We start from the raw sequence: 16,172 nt of genomic DNA, 5'->3' as shown, positions 1-16,172 counted from the left end.
GCCATTGGCAGCTGGCGAGTGGCTGGTGGGATTAGGGACAGGATGGGCAGAGGGTGCCCGGTCCCACTGGCATGGGGCTGCCTGGCCCCCCCTGGACCTTGTTGACAGCCCTGGCATCGATTTTCCCCTGAAAGCTGGAAACGCCACCCCAGGAGGCAGGGCAACCCCCCGGGTCCACCGCCCGCACACCTCCACGTGCCCCCAGGGCCAAGCCCCTGCTCCTCCCCTGCAGCTAAAATTAAATATTCAATTTGTCTTGCTGGTAAATCCTGTAAATCTCTTTTATCTCTAAGCTGTTGTAGCAGGAATATCAGTGGTGTAATCTCTGCAGGGGCCCATCCCACCGCCCTTTGCAGCTCCCTGGCTCGGACCACGCTCCCCTTTCCCCACGTCTGCCTGTGGGATGCTTCGGAGGCTGGTGGTGGAGCAAGACCCTGGTGCCTGCAGCAGAGCACCCCATAGCAGAGCACCCCGTGGCACCCACCCTGCCTGCGCTGCTTGCTGCGAGGTTAAGGGCATGTGCTGTCCCCATGCTGTGCGTGCTGGGGATGCCAGTGCCTGGGTGACCGACGTGGTCCCGCCAGATTGTCCCCCATCCCTGCCATGCCCCTGGCTTGTCGGCCCTGTACCTCACCTTGCTCTGCCCCCGCACCGGGTCCGTGCTAAGAGTGTTGTGCAGAATTAGGTATTTAAATATTTAGGTTTTCATCAGCTTTGCAAATTAAGCTCATCCATTAAAGCAGCAGTTTGGGTCCTCTGCTGGGGAGCTGGGCTGTGCCATGCCCCGGGCTCACTGTGCTCATCCCAGCCCTGGCCCCAAGGAGCCCCGGCGGTGGGATGTAGCCTGGGAATGGGGCACAGTGGCCTGGAGCATCCCTGCTAGCACAGGGACCAAGGGCTCTGCTTCCTTGCCATCCCAGGTCCTGCTTGCTGGAAACCCTGGCCCCTGCAGCCCTGCTGTGGGAAGAGCCATGGGACGGGATGATGTTGCAAAGGGAACCGGTTGGGATGGGTGTTATTTGAGGTCGGCGCGGAGGGTGTGGAGTGCTGGGGAAAGCGGGGCGCGGAGAAACACCGGTGCCAGATGAGAGTCCTGGCACAGCCGAGCACCCTGCAGGAGCGGAGTTGGGGATGGAAGGGCCAGCCTGCCCAGAGGCTCGGTGGGGATGTGCAGGGAGCGGCCAGAGGTTGTCACCGCTGCCGCACTCTGCGCTAACGCTGTGCTGCCCCGAGCTCGCCAAAGCAGCTTTGGAGTGATCCCCGGCTTAAGTCATTACACTGTGTGGCCGGGGAGGTAAGTGGCTTTTTAAGCCCAGGCAGCATGGCCAGTCCTGCCGATGGGCGTGCGGGTGGGGATGGCGAAATGGCACAGCCCGGGGTGTGGGTGGAGAAACAGGGTTCATCCAGCACCGCTGCCAGCCAGGGTCCCTGGAGCAAGGTGCCCAGTGGGGACGTGGGCAGAGTCCCCAGGGCGAGTGCGGCACCAGGGGATGCCCTTGCTCATCCCTTCCCTTTGCTGCAGGTGGACATCAGACACGTTGGTCTCATGTTGGCTCTCCATCCCACTGCGCTCCCCAGGGTCACCTGCATGTCCCCCCTTTCCACCAAGCACTGGAGGGGCACTGGGGGAGCATGCCAGCTGCTGCTGGCCCCAGGCAGCGCAGGCAGATGTTGAGTGCATCCGTGGGCATAGCTGGTGATGGGTGCTCATCCACGCAGCACAGCGCCCATGAACCCTATGGAAGCTGCTGTGGGATGGGGTCCCCAGAGCCCTGCCTGGCCTGGGGGTCCCTCCAGGGTGATCTAACTCAGTCAGCTGCACTCCTGCCACTCTGGCTGTGGAGGTCCCACCTCTGCCAGTCAGCTCCCCCTGTGCCATGTCCCGTGGGCAGGAGGAGCATCGCTGCGAGGCTGAGGGGGCCAGAGGTGCCTGTGCCTTGGGGCAGCTCACCCCTGCCAGCCCTGCCTCTACCTGCGCCCGCCCGGGGACGGTGGCACAGCTCCTTCCCTGTGCCACCTCTTTCCTCCTCAGCAAGATTCTTTGCGGGCTCTGGCTGCTGGCCCTGGCCGCTCCCTGCTTGTACAGGGCTTTTGAAGAAGCAGCTCTTCCACCAAGATCCAGGTTTGGGCTTTGCAGGGATGGAGCGCCAGGCTCCCTTCTCTGCTGGCTTTGCCCCGGAAGCTCTGGGATGCTCTGGCTCCCTTGCACACCCTGGCACAGGAGCGTGGGCTCTTGCCCTGGGGGAATTGGCTCTGGGGACTAGGGTGTCTGGCTGGGCAGTGCTGGGCAGTGCATCCTGTGCAGGGCAGGGGGTCCCGCTCTGCCCGCGACAGCGATGGCCAGAGGCACCTGCGTTGCGGCGGGGAGTCCCAGTGCCGGTGGCCGTGCCGGGATCCCTGGCAGCTGAGGCGCGTCGTGGCCGTATTTCCTCGCTCTGCTCCAGGAGTAATTGCTCAGATGGGGACTTGGGGCAACTCCCATCCCTCTCCCGGCATGGTAATGAGTCAAGAAGACTCAAAGACAAATGGCTCATTAAGAAGCAGTGCTGCATTGCAGGATTTTTCATCCCACCAACCGCTGCATCAGCAGAGGCAGCACCTCTCACGCTCGCTCTCTCCAGCCCTGGAGAAGGAGCTGTCAGGCAGCTGGGGCTGGTGCCAAAATTAATCATGTGCTTAATAACCTGCCCCTCCCGTCGAACGGGCTGTCCTCAGCCTCCCGGCACACGGAGCAGGGTGGCAGCGCTGGGCTCGAGCCCTGAGGCACCGTGGGTTTGGTGCCTGGGGAGCACCTGTGCTCAGTGAGGAGGGACGTGCCGGAGCAGGGCTGAGCCAGGGGAGATGCTCCCTGCCATTGGGATGCCAGGGCCCCCCCAGCCTGGCTCCATCTGGGTGCTAGCCAGCTGTGCTGGGCAGTGGCGATGCTCCTGGCCCCTCTCGGCGGCCTCAGTAAACACTCCTTGCTCCGCTCACATTTGCAGTCCTTCAGCTGGTATTTGTCCTTCGTGACTTTTGAAAAGTCTTGCCTCATCCCTTATTTACAGCGGTGCCCACTTGGTTCCTGCCCCTTGCAACCCCCTCTGGGCAGTGCCTGCCTGCGGCCTGCTGGGTTTTCTTTCATTAACAGTAATTAGCTTTGATGTCCTGATTGCATCGAGCGTGTTTGCTGTGATCTTTGCATCCTGCTCACTCCCCTTCTCCTTCCCCTTCCTCTTCCTCTTCCCCTTCCCCTTCCCCTTCCCCTTTCCTTGGCCAGCCCTTACCTACGGGGGGGTGACGAACCTCTCCCTAATGACGCTCTTACCTGCCTGATACAACTAATGAACCATTGGTGAGCTGCTTTCGGCTAATTCAGCTTTTAAAAAAATAATGACTCAGTGCAGAATTATGTACTAAATTAGGTGATCTCATACAAAGCCCCTCTTTTTTTTTTTTTTTTTTCCCAGGCTGAGTAAATTTTACTAATACGGCCTAATAAAATAACAGAGCAATTAGTAATAAAATAAAATGTTTGCTTTCTACAATCCTTCTCGCTTACAACGAGTCAGGATAAAGTAAATAGATTAAAAGCACAGTGGAAGCAACCTGGCGGTATTCCATATTTATTTTCTTCCAACGGCCGTAGATCAAATTTGCTCAGCTCCTGAGTGGGAAAACCGCTTTATTTTTTATTTTTGCCCAGGCTCCAGCTTGCACGCGGTGCCGGCCGCTCACGCTGCATGTTTGTTCTCTCCTGCTTTCATCCCCAGCCATAGAGATCCCCAGCAGGACCCGCACTGGCAAAACCTCGTGCTAATTTGCAAAGCAGAACGGGACGAGCTCGCACCTCTGCTGGGCTGGTGGCTGGAAAAAAATGCCTTTGCTCAAGCTGGAAAGCTGGGCTGGCGGGAGGAGGCTTTGTGCAGCATATGGCCGGATCCGGAGCAGATCAAAGTTGATGGCGAGGTGGCCGCTGGGCTGGCTCCAGTGCCTGCTGGCAGGGAATTGCATAAGAGGATGGGGCTGGGGATGGTTTTGGGGCTACGCTGGGCGAAACACGTGTCCGTGTCCATGTGGAGCCATCCCCATCACTGCCGGTGCAGGCAGCGCTGCCTACGGGGTGGCCTCGGGAGAGTAGGAAAGGCAGGGCTGCTGAAAATATACACAGGGAGTTGGGTCAGGCTGTTTTTTGTGGGAGGAACACCCTCACTTTTCTCCTCTGGGCCTCATCCCCCTCGTATCACATTCCCCAGAGCCTGCTGCCCCTGGGAGACCCAGCGTGGAGAAGCTGCCGCCGGCCGGGGCCATGAGGACAGCATCCCCCTGAGCGCCGGGCGGTAAGTGCCACCGACGGGCTTCACTGGGACCCCGGCATGCACTGCTCACGTCAAGGCCTGCGTGGGAAGGGTGGGGGACCGGGACCCCTTTGGTGCGGGGCCATCAACCCCAGCTCTTGGGATTTGACCTGGAAATGTTGGAAAACCCAATCTTGCCCTGTGCCAGGGCGGTTTGCCGCACCCAGACGTTGCAGCGGGGTTTTGCTGTCCCATCACCTCCCCGCCGGTGGTCCCAGAGCTGGAGGAAAGCTGGGGGGACCCTGGGTGCCACAGGGTCCTGAGGGAATTCATGCTCCTGCCAGGGCTGCCCAGGGTCCCTGCAGCCCTGGGCCTTGGCGCGGCGCTGCCTCCAAGGCAGATATCTCACCGGGCGGCTGCTGGGAAGCAGAACCACCTCTGCCAAGTGCCCCTGTGGGAAATCAAGCAGGAGGGTGAATTTCGACTCAGCCCGCAGCACTGGGGGCTATGGGCCCCTCTCCTCCCTCTGCTGACCCTTGCGTTGGGGAGAGATGTGGTGGAAGCAGACGTCAGAGGGAAGGTGGCGGTAGGGGAATCGCTGGTGGGAGTTCCTCCAGGCTTGGGATGCAATAAAGGCAAGAAGTGAGTTATTTGTAATGGTAATTATGCTCTTCCAGTTTATCCTAGCACATAATTGTGTGGGCGGTAGGTTCCCACTGGTGGTAATTACCCTGGTGTTAAATGGCACAAAATTCATCTGGGCTGGGGTTATTTTCCCCCCTTTTTTTTGAGTCTGTGGTTTGGTGGCGTAAATCCCTGCCTTCCCGAGGGCTGCGCAGCACCAGCAGCCTTCAGTGGGACACGGCTCCGGCTCTCCGCTGCGGCCGTCTGACTCCAACCGGCTGCCCTTGCCACGTGGCAGCCTCCTGCCTGCGCTGCCCACCCTGGACAGGGGAGAGGAGAGGGCTCGGTGGCTTCTCCTGCCCTCTGCGTGTGGCCATCCCCGCCGGGGCATGGGGACGGGGACCCTGGGCTGTGCTGCCTGTGCCGAGACCCACAGGGTTGCTCCTGACCCCTTCCCCATCCCCAGGGTGCCCGTGGGGGGACCGGCTGGTCCCCAGCCAGACACCTGTGTGGCTTAGGTGAGCTGGTATGGCTGGGTCATCACATCCTTCACCATGGCACGTCCCCATCCTCTGCTGTTGCCCCTGCTCCACCGCTGCCTGTGGCTGCAGGAGAGTTGCGGCGCTGCCTCGCCGGCGCGGCGGCGGAGCCCGGCTTTGTTTAATTCCTGCACCTGCGAACACAAAAGCCCGCCGGGCTCGTGGTGACGGGCTGCTCAGCTATTTTGACTCCTTCTTCCCGCTGCAGCAGCAATATTTGGATCAGCCGAGAGATTCCCTCCCCAAGCAGGAGATGATAGCTCAGCCTGCGGAGGCAGAGCCGGGACTGGAAGCCCGTCTGTCCGTCCGTCCTTCCATCCTGCTGCCAATTGCCGGCTCGATCCCAGGGCAGGGGAGGCAGCCCCCTCCCATGCTGCTGTGCCTGCTCCTCCTCACAGCAGTTCTCCTGGGAGGGGAGAGGCATTTCTTTTTGTAACAGGCTGCAGCATCCTTTGGCTAAGAAGCAGCAATTAGAGAGCCTCGTTAGAGGACGAGCATGATTGTGAGGGCAGGGGGGAGAGGCGCAAGACCAATCCATCCAGCCTTGAAGCCGGGAAAGAAGGTGGCGGCAGAGGCTTTATTAGGGCAGACGCGTTCCCCAGTGCTGTCGCAGCCCCATCAGCCACTCTTCACCAACCCTTGTGTCACCACCCACCCCCGCACCCCTCGGGGTCCTCCAGCCCCGCTCCCCAATTGGGGCTCCCTCCCTGGGCATCCCTGACCCACCTGGTGAACCTTGTTTCCAATCCCCACGTGTCTAGTGGACCCCATGTGTGTCCTACCATCACCTTTCCCTGCAGCCGGTCTCAGAGACGGGTGGCCTACAGCACCCTGCCCAAAGATGATAACAAGAGCATTAACGATACCTGTTAATTAGCTGAGCTACCCTGGAGAGTAATTTCCTCGTTTACAGTCATACTAAAGGCAGAGCCTTTGAGGGACTGTAAGGAAGACAAACCTTCACGGGTGCACGCAGCTCCGGCATCCCGGCAGCCGGCGTGGGGCTCAGCCTGGCTCGACTTGTTCCATCCTCCTGCTTCTATGTGGGGCTGCCCCACACGCAGCGTGGCCGTCTCTGCTCCCTGGTGCTCCATCTATGGGGGCTGGCAGGACCAGGGGGGCTGGCAGGGTGGCCGATTGTGGGTCTCCATCCACAGTCGGGCACCGCAGCCAGGGTTGTGCGGGGAGGACGGGCTGGATGGAGACATCAGAGAGCGCCCCCCCCCCCCCCCCCCCCGCGCCCTGAGCCAGCTCATTAACGGCTCTGTGAATCGCAACGGCTGAAAAACTCAGCCAGAACCATCTTCCTAATGGAGAAACACTTCATAATATTTGGTGTTGGAGAAGAAAACAAGTTTCTGATGATGGCAGCGTGTCCTCCCTCGCCGTCTGCAGGCCCTGCGCTGCCTGCATCGCTGCCGGCAGCTCCTTCTCCTTCCCGCTGCCCCCTCCAAGCAGCTGAGCTGGGGGTGACCCCAGGTGCCTGGTCCCAGCACCATGTCCTCCTTGCCCTGTGGAGAGCTGGGTTTCTGACACTCCAGCCTGGCTTCACAGGGGCTCAACCAGGGTCAGGTCCTGCCCTGGGAGCTTCCCAGCCTTCTCAGTCAGTTCCCACGGGATAACCCCAATGTTTTGCTGGCAGTGGTTTTGCAGATGGGAGCGTGACGCTGTGCTTGTCCCTGTCCCCACAGATGAACCTGCAGGGACCACCCTGCAGGATGCCGAGGCTATGGGGCGGGTGCTGACACCATGAAGGGCTACCATGGGGAGCGTAGCCAGGCACAGCCCTCCTCCGGCCACCGCTGCCGCTGCATCCCAGAGGACTGCGAGCATCCCGCCAACTACGTCCAGCACAGCCCCGAGGGCCGACCGCCGTACCTCCTCAGCCCCAGCGAGCCGTGTTCCCTGGAGCATCCCTACTGCCCAGCGCGGAGCCCCGGCGCGGCCAGCGAGTGCCCGGTTGGGCCTCTGAGCGAGCCGCCCTCCACCAGCGCCAGCAGCACCTTCCCGAGGATGCACCACGCGCAGCAGCCTTACGACTCCTGCGACGAATGCATGGCGACCGCCCACCCCGCCAGCAAGATCAACCGCCTGCCCCCCACGCTGCTGGACCAGTTCGAGAAGCAGCTGCCGCTGCACCACGACGGCTTCCACACGCTGCAGTACCCGCGGGCCGGCGGCGCCGAGCCCCGCAGCGAGAGCCCCAGCCGCATCCGCCACCTCGTCCACTCCGTCCAGAAGCTCTTCGCCAAGTCCCACTCCCTGGAGGCGCCGGCCAAGCGGGACTACAACGGTGCCAAGATGGACGGCCGCGGGGACGGCTACCACCACCACCACCACCACCACCATCATCACCACCACCAGTCCCGCCACGGCAAGCGCAGCAAGAGCAAGGACCGCAAGGTGGACTCCCGGCACCGGTCCAAGATGATGGGCTGGTGGAGCTCCGATGACAACCTGGACAGCGACAGCAGCTACATGGTGTCCGGCCGGCACGCCACCGACCAGGGCACTCAGTACTGCGTGGACGCTCCCGAAAGTGCCTTCAGAGACTTGACCTTGAAGAGTCTAAAGGGCGGCGGGGAAGGAAAATGCCTGGCCTGTGCCGGCATGTCCATGTCTCTGGACGGCCAGACGCTCAAGAGGAGCGCCTGGCACACCATGACCGTCAGCCAGGCCCGTGAAGCCTACCCCAGCGCCGGTGGCACCGAGAAGACCTTGATGCTTCAGGAAGCAAAGGCCAAAGACCGAGCGTACCAGTACCTGCAGGTGAGGGGCCAGGCGGGGCGGGGGGGCTGCCACCCCGGAGACCGCAGCTGGCGGCGCCGTGGGGTGAGCTGGGGCTGGGACCCTCCATCCCAGCAGCGCGGGGCACTGTGGGGATGCTCCAGCTCTGCTCAGCGTCCCCAGCACCTGCGCCCCATCCCCCAGGGTCCCGCGCCGGTCCCCGCTGTCCCCTCGCCGGCAGTGTGAAGCCCCATCTGCTGCCTCCTGCCCCGTGCCTGCTGGATTTGGGGTCAGACCAGCTCTGTTGGCTCGGGGCTGCTGGTGACACCGCGCTCGCTCCCTCCTCTCGGCTTTTATCCCGCTTGCGCCTGGCTGGGTGCCAGCGCCTGCCTCGTCACTGGGCTCCCTTCTAGGTCACCCCCCTTCCAATTAAAAACTAATTAACTCTTCTCTCCCTTTCCCGGGGGAAGGAGACAGGGAGCAGCAATGCTGTGCTGGCCGGGGGCGGGGGGTGGCCGGGGCCCCTCTCTGCCAGCAGCAGGGGCATCAGAGCAGGGTGCTGGCCCCACCACCCTCCCCATGGGGCTGGGGGATACCGTGCCCCTGCTGCAGCCTGGTAAGGACCCCGTGGTGCCGGCGTCAGCAACGCGTGGCAGGACCAGCAGCCGCTTTGTCAGCCAGGCGGCTGTGCTGGCATGGGTGGGATTTGGCCCAGCCGTGCCTGCCAGGGGGGCTGCAAGGTGGGACCGGCTACGCTACCCTGCGTTTTGGGAATGGCTCCGCAAAGGGAGCTGTGGCTGCTAGGAGGGATCAACTATCCTGGATTTAAGGGCTTTCTCAGGGGGTCAGAGCCCCCAAGGTCCATCCCTGCAGCTCTGGGGTGCTGTGGGGAGGGCAGGAGAGCCATGCCAGCACATGCATCAGCCTTGGGCCATGTACACACGCTGGGTTTGGGCCATGCATGCACACCAGGCTCCGGGTGGAATGTGCCATGTGGCAGGCACAGGGCTCAGCTCTGCATCCCAACCGCGGGACCCCGGCCACTGCATCCTCCCATGCTTGCCTCCTTCTCCAGGTGCCACAGGACGAGTGGAGCGGGTACCCAGTGGGCAAGGACGGGGAGATCCCATGCCGGCGGATGCGCAGCGGCAGCTACATCAAGGCCATGGGCGATGAGGACAGCGCAGACTCGGACGCCAGCGCCAAAGTATCGCCCAGGGCGGCCACGCGGCGAGACAGCTACCGTCGCTCCTCCAGCGCCGACCAGGCCAGAACCAAGTAAGGGCTGTTGCCTCCTGGCCCCGTCTCAGCACGGGGGTCATGGGCTGGGGCTCCCCATGAGGACACGCGGCATTGTCCTCGCTCGCGGCCGTGCTCCTCAGTGCAGCAGCGCCGAGCCCAGCTTCTGCGCTGTGGCTGCCCTTGGCGGGCACTGGGGAGGAACATGGCTGCACTGGGCTTCGGGGTGGGACCTGCTGCTGCAGCCACGTGCAGAGGTTGGGGAGAAGAGGCACGTTCAAAAGGAGATGACTGGGATGTGCACCAGTCCCGGTGGGTGACAAGCTGGCTCCTCGTCCCCAGCCTGGCTGCCTGGAGCAGGCACGTACCCCTCCAGTGGCCCCACACCGCTGGGGGATGGCTCCTTACCCCCAGGACAGCGCTTTGGGGCAGTTAGGAGTGGGGCAGTGGCGTTGGCCAGTGGGAGCATCGCTGCAGCTGCGTTTCCGAATGCTCTGCTTGAATGTGTTGCTTTTGGTACCATCCCTTCTATTCCCACTGTCTCTCATTAGGTTTGCAAGTAGGCACTATTCTGATTCATATATCTGTAACTGTCCCAGCTGCTGCACGCCACCGCGAATGCTCCCGCGGGGACAGGGCTACGGGCGTTCCTTCACCACCGGCCAGGTAGGGTCCCATGTCACAGGCACCGCGGGGCAGGTTGGAGCTGGGGGGGGGGCGGTGGATGTTCCTCTGAGCACCTCCTGCCCTGCTCAGCCCCAGCTCACTGCCCCCAGCCTCACCCGCCGCTCTCCCCAGATCAATGACGAGCTCAACCACCAGTTTGAGGCCGTTTGCGAGTCGGTTTTCGGCGAGGTGGAGTCGCAGGCCGTGGAGGCGCTGGACCTGCCCGGCTGCTTCCGCATGCGGAGCCACAGCTACCTGCGGGCCATCCAGGCGGGCTGCTCCCAGGACGACGACTGCCTCTCGCTCTTCTCCATGTCGGCCCCCGCCGGGCCACCCATCACCAGCAGCATCCTGAAGCCCAGCACTTGTGAGTCCTGGGGTGGTGGCGGGGGCTCGATCGTGTGAGGGACCCCCGCATCTCCCTGCCTGCTCACCTGGGCACCTGCCAAGGGCTGCTGCTGCCCCCGCCTGCCCCCGGCCCCATGGAGCCCTCGGCACAGGCATGAGCATCCCGCTCAGGGCACGAGCATCCCACTCGCAGCTCAGCGCCAGCACAGGGCGTGAGCATCCTGCTCGTGGCTCGGTCATGGTCAGGGTGCTTCTTTGTGCCCCCAGCACCCATCTGCCGTTCCCTCCTCTTCTGCCCCCATCTCTGCCCCTTGCTGGGCGCTGCAGCGGCACAGCCAGCGAAGGTCTGGGGTGGTTTCGGATCCCTTTCTGGGGATGAATTGGCCAAATAGCCCCTCTGAGCTCCAGCCCAGATCCCAGCCAACTGAGGTGCAAACGCTGCAGGGCCATGAGCCCTGTGCTGCGGGAGGAGGAGGGCAATGTTCCCCCGGGGCCCCTGTTTGTGGCGGGAAATGAGCAAGTGTCTGTGTTTTCACGTGCCTTCTCATCCTGCGCCTCTCCCACAACAGCCTTCAGTTACAGAAAAGCTCCACCTCCCATCCCTCCAGGAACCAAAGCCAAACCCCTCATCTCCGTCACGGCACAGAGCAGCACCGAGTCCACCCACGAGAGCTACCTGCCTGGCGAGGTTGCCCGCGGCCCCGCCTGGTCCAAAGACGCCGCAGCCCGCTGCAACTCGGCCGAGAGCCTGGAGAGCTCCAAGGTGACGGCCGTGTCCCTCGACCTGCCTCCGGTCCAGCCCCGTGCTGCTCCGAAGCCCTCCACACTCATCATCAAGGCCATCCCTGGCCGGGAGGAGCTGAGGAGCTTGGCTCGGCAGCGGAAGTGGCGCCCCTCCATCGGCGTCCAGGTGGGCTTCGCTCCTCCCTGGGGGCTCTGAGCCTGCCCGAGTGGTGTGGGCAATTCTGTGCCGTGTCTCAGAGCCACCCTCCAGCGCTCTCCCTCTACCCCTCGGCAGGTCGAGGCCATCTCCGACTCGGATACGGAGAGCCGGAGCCAGAGGGAGTTCCACTCCATTGGGGTGCAGGTGGAGGAGGACAAAAGGTATTGCATGGTCAGGCTGGGCTGAGACCTGCCACGCTCACTGCACCGAGGGGTTGGGTCCCCCCAGGGCTCCCTGAGCTCCGCACGCCACTGCTGCCCCACAGCATCTTTTCCTTCTCTCCTCTGGCTAAGACCCCCAGAACTCAGCACCGTTCCTGTCCTGGGCCAGCTGCACCCACCTAGGGCAGGATCTGGCCTTCCCTTTGCCTTTGCACCTCACTGCTGCCCAGGAAAGGGGCTCCCCTGCTCCCATCCTGTGCTCGGCTCTCCTCCGCTGAGGCTCAGCCCTGGGCTTTGAGCCCAGCCCAAGCGCAGATGAAACCTTTGGGCTTTTCTGCAGCTAAACATGACGTTTTGGCTTGTTTTGGCTGGGGTGGGAGTGCCACGTGCCAGGACTGCACGGCCCACGGGAGGGGAGCTCCGGCAACGTGCCCACGCAGCCCTGGTGCACGCTCCTCTCCATCGCCGGTCCAGCACCGGTAGCCATGGAAACGGGCTAAGAGCAGAGGAGATGAGGGACCAAGTGGGTTGCGGCTGCTCAGGGCTGTCCCCGCAGCCCCGAATGCTCCGGGATCCAGTCTGGGGTCCCCAGCCCCATCCTGCCTGCAGGTGTCCCTCACCCTGCCCCTACCCACCACAGTACCCGGGGGGAGGACGGGGCGATGGGGCTGTCCTGGCTGGCCGCGAGGGTCCCCACGCGTTTTCGTTCTCCGCAGGCGAGCGCGCTTCAAGCGTTCCAACAGCGTGACGGCGGGCGTGCAGGCGGACCTGGAGCTGGAGGGCTTCACCGGCCTGGCCGTGGCCACCGAGGACAAAGCGCTGCAGTTCGGGCGCCCCTTCCAGCGGCACTCCTCAGAGCCCGAGTCGGGCCGGCAGTACGCCGTGTACAAGACGGTGCACACGCAGGGGCAGTGGGCGTACCGGGAGGACTACCAGCTGCAGTACGACACGGTGGAGGTGCCCCGGCGGGATGCCTGGATGGAGCGGGGCTCCCGCAGCCTCCCCGACTCCGGCCGCGCTTCGCCCTGCCACCGCGACGGGGAATGGTTCATCAAACTGCTGCAGGCGGAGGTGGAGAAGATGGAGGGTTGGTGCCAGCAGATGGAGAGGGAGGCCGAGGACTATGACCTGCCGGAGGAGAGTGAGTTGGGGGGGGGTCGCGGGGTTGGGAGGGACTGGGGCTCCTGTAGAGCCTGGGGGGACACAGCCGCAATCCTGCAGTGCTCTCATCTTGTGGCCACCGTGGACCATCTCCCCTACCAAGGATAAAGAGGTTGGATGGGGGCAAGAAGCACTGGGAAACCCTCTGGGACTAGTGGGGTCTGGAGGAGAGAGGAGATGCCACATGCATTGGGGGTGTCCTGAGCTGCCCGGGCTGTCCCGCTGCCCTGGAGGGGGTGAAGCTTGCGCAGTGCAGGGGAGAGGCTCCGTGCCCTGCGGGAGTGCTGACTGTCTGCTCTCCCCCTGCCAGTCCTGGAGAAGATCCGGAGCGCCGTGGGCAGCGCCCAGCTCCTCATGTCCCAGAAGGTGCAGCAGTTTTACCGTCTCTGCCAGCAGAACATGGTGAGTGCCGGGCAGCGGTGCCGCAGGGTCAGCCGTGGTTGGTGGTGCATCTCGTACCCTTAGCTGGTGGAAAAGGGACTTTGCAACACCACGGGGGACAGCTGGACAGAGACCCCCCCAGCAGCGTGGGGGCGGGATGGCTGTATGGCCAGCAGAGCCAATGTCCTGCGGGCAGACATGACACTCCGTCCCTCTGTCCCCACAGGATCCCAATGCATTCCCCGTGCCCACCTTCCAAGACCTGGCTGGCTTCTGGGACCTCCTGCAGCTCTCCATTGAGGACGTCAGCATGAAGTTTGCGGAGCTCCAGCAGCTCAAGGCCAACGGGTGGAAGATTGTGGAGCCCAAGGTAAGGGCAGGGCTCTGCCGCTGGCACTCATTCCCTGTCACTTTTCCCTCCCTCCTTCTCCCCAAGCACTTCTGCACCCAAACTGCTGCTGCTGGGCCGTTGCTGGTGGTTGCTTTTAGTAAACACTTGAAAAAAGAGGTCGAAAAAAACCGAGGCTAAAGAAGGGGGTGTTCCCCTGCCATGGTCTTGTGGCTGGCATGCTGGGTGTTTCTGGGCAGCGCTGCCTGCGAAGGGCCGGGCAGGGACTCGGCACGGGCAGGGGCAGCACGCTGCAGGAACCTTCACACCTATGCAAACGGACGAAGGGACACTCAGCCCTGCCTCGTAACTCTGCGCGGTGCAGGAGCATCCGTGGGGCCGTCTCACCGTGGCTTTGGCTTTGGCACTCACGGCAGCACCATGCACGGACGTGCACATGTCCCGCTGGCTGTGCTGAGCCCACCAGGATGCCCGTTCCCTGGACGTCTTGGCCCTGTGCCCGCCCTGAAGCCCCTGTTGTCTGTGCAGGAGGAGAAGAAGGTGCCTCCCCCGATACCAAAGAAGCCGCCGCGCTCCAAGGTGCACCCGGTGAAGGAGCGCTCCCTGGACTCGGTGGACCGGCAGCGGCAGGAGGCCCGCAAGCGGCTCCTGGCAGCCAAGCGAGCTGCCTCCTTCCGCCAGAGCTCGGCCACCGAGAGCGCGGACAGCATCGAGATCTACATCCCCGAGGCGCAGACCCGGCTGTGACCGCAGCCTCCGCTTTTCTACCCGGACTGGACGGCGCGGCCGTAGCTCACTGTGATGGGGGACCGCGGGGACACCCTGGGGCTGCTCTTGGCCCCACTCACAGCTTTTCTCTTTTCTATCTTAGACCTTTCGTGGATCCAACGGCGGGTGGACACAAGCGCGGTTCTGCCCCAACCCGTTGCCCCCCCCCCCCCCCGCCCGCATGCCCCTGCCAGCCTCTCCCGGGGTCTGGGGCTCTCCCTCCCTCTGCCCTCCCTGGGGCCGTGTCCCAGCTCTCTGTCCCCTTCCCACTCCCCCAAGCCCTTCTGCACATCCCGCCCCCCCCCCCCCCCCCCCCCCGCCTGCGTCCCAACCAAAAGAGAGGTGACCCTCAGCCCCCGGCCCTGCTGGGCTGTAGGGGAGGGGGCTGCAGGCAGGCCCCCCCGCCTCTCTGTACTCAGTGCAATCCCCCAGTGCACGGTGGGGAGGGGTCCCCCAGCCCCTGCCCGGCCAGAGCGCTCCCAGCCCCGCTCCCCGGCCCTGCCAGCACAAGGCTTTGGGATGCAGCAGGGACAAGGGTCTCCCTGGCTCTGCCCCCGCCTGCCTCTGGCTTGGGTGCCACAGGGGACTGAGGGCTCCTTCCCCTATATACATATATAAATATAACCTGAGGAATAAACCAGAAACTACACGTGACCAGCACTGTGTTCTGGCTGGTGGGACAGACCAGAGCAGCAGAAACCCCCGGTCACGGCGAGCCACCCCGCTTCCTTCGCACGGAGCACCACGACACGCTTCTCCCCTTCCCGCTCAGCCCATCAGTCTGTCCCTCCATCTGTCCGTCCTTCCCTCCTGCCAGCCTGGAGTCTGGGAGCACCTTAGCTGGGGATGGGGCAATACATTCCCCCCCCCTGCCCCCCGTGCCTTGCCACCCATGGGAGCCACTTCCCTGGTGTGCGAGCGAGGCGGTAGTGGTGGGGAGACCTGCCTGCAGCCCGTTTGCTCCCGCAGTGCCAGGGACCACAGAGGCTCTGTCCTGGGGCTGGCTCGGTGCCGGTGGGTGGGACAGGAGTGTGGACATGGCCAGCAGCTGCCCCCTGAATGTGGGGCTGCTAGAGATCACGCCAGGGGGTCACCCCTTCTGCCCAAGCTCCCAGTGCGCCACAGGGATGGGACACCCCAGGACGGGGCTGTCGTGCACTTGGTGACCCGCAGGGCCAAAGGACAACCCGGGATGCTGCTGCTCCCAGCTCCCCCGTTGCTTTGCACAGATCCTGGAGCACGGCGGAGGGGCTGTCCCCAAAAGTCCCCTCCAGAGCAGAGCAGTGTGGTGGGCCAGGAGGCTACATCTGCCCTGTCCTTGTCCCCATTCCTGGTCCCTCTCCAAGCATCCTGTCCTCCCCAGCATCCCTTTTGGTGGCAGAAAGGGGGAGGACCCCATCCCTGTCCCTCACCTCACCATGCCAGCAGCCCCACGCAGCATCACCAGCCACCCCCCAGGCAGGGCCGGTGGGTGCCGCACAGCTCCCGAAACCCAGGGCCAAACCGCCCAAGGCCCTCAGGCAGGGCGGCAGGATCGGAGGCAGCTTATGGGGGTCTCAGCTCACACCCTCCCATGTAGCAGGGGGGGGCCAGGGCCGAGTAGGAGGATGCCTCGCTGGGGGTCCCTCGCTCTAGGGGGTCTGTCGGTGCTAAACACCTCTGGGACAGCAGTGCCCGCTCAGCCACCCAAAGCCCTTTCCCACCCTGCTCCCCCCCCGCACCCCGGATTTAGGGATGTGCCTGGGAAGGGCCCCCCAGCCCCCACCCTGGCCAGCGCCGTGCAGTGACCGTGACACGTGGCTCCCTTTTTATTGTAACGAACCGCCGCAATTAATAAAGATGACTTTGATTACTCCGGGCCAGTGGCCACCTCCCTGCGGGGACACAGCTGGTGCTGGGCTCGCCTTTCCCCTGTCTGCTGCCCCTTCGTGTCTGTGGGGTGGGAGATGGGTGTCCGTGGGCCGTGGGGTGGGAGATGGGGTGTCCATGGGG

General features: G+C 63.5%; 1 protein-coding gene across 2 annotated transcripts; it reads left to right on the top strand.

The window, feature by feature from the left end:
* Nucleotides 1-7,186: 7,186 nt before the first annotated feature.
* Nucleotides 7,187-14,159, top strand: DLGAP3 (DLG associated protein 3). Of its 2 annotated transcripts, none has more exons than XM_086480488.1 (10): nt 7,187-8,206; nt 9,240-9,442; nt 9,955-10,069; nt 10,202-10,436; nt 10,987-11,327; nt 11,436-11,521; nt 12,238-12,662; nt 12,993-13,084; nt 13,290-13,433; nt 13,941-14,159. In XM_086480488.1, the coding sequence occupies exons 1-10, from the start codon at nt 7,187-7,189 to the stop codon at nt 14,157-14,159; spliced, it is 2,880 nt and encodes a 959-aa protein (XP_086336614.1). The 2 variants fall into 2 exon arrangements, with proteins under 2 accessions (XP_086336614.1, XP_086336613.1); XM_086480487.1 differs by having other exon boundaries at nt 10,160-10,436.
* The last annotated feature ends 2,013 nt before the right edge of the window (nt 14,160-16,172 follow it).

The sequence above is a fragment of the Leptosomus discolor genome, chromosome Z, assembly GCF_034619465.1.
Source record: "Leptosomus discolor isolate bLepDis1 chromosome Z, bLepDis1.hap2, whole genome shotgun sequence".
In the NCBI taxonomy this organism is placed as follows: Eukaryota; Metazoa; Chordata; class Aves; order Leptosomiformes; family Leptosomidae; genus Leptosomus; species Leptosomus discolor.
Note: the sequence above shows the minus strand (reverse complement) of the source record. Positions and strands in the feature narration are given on the sequence as shown.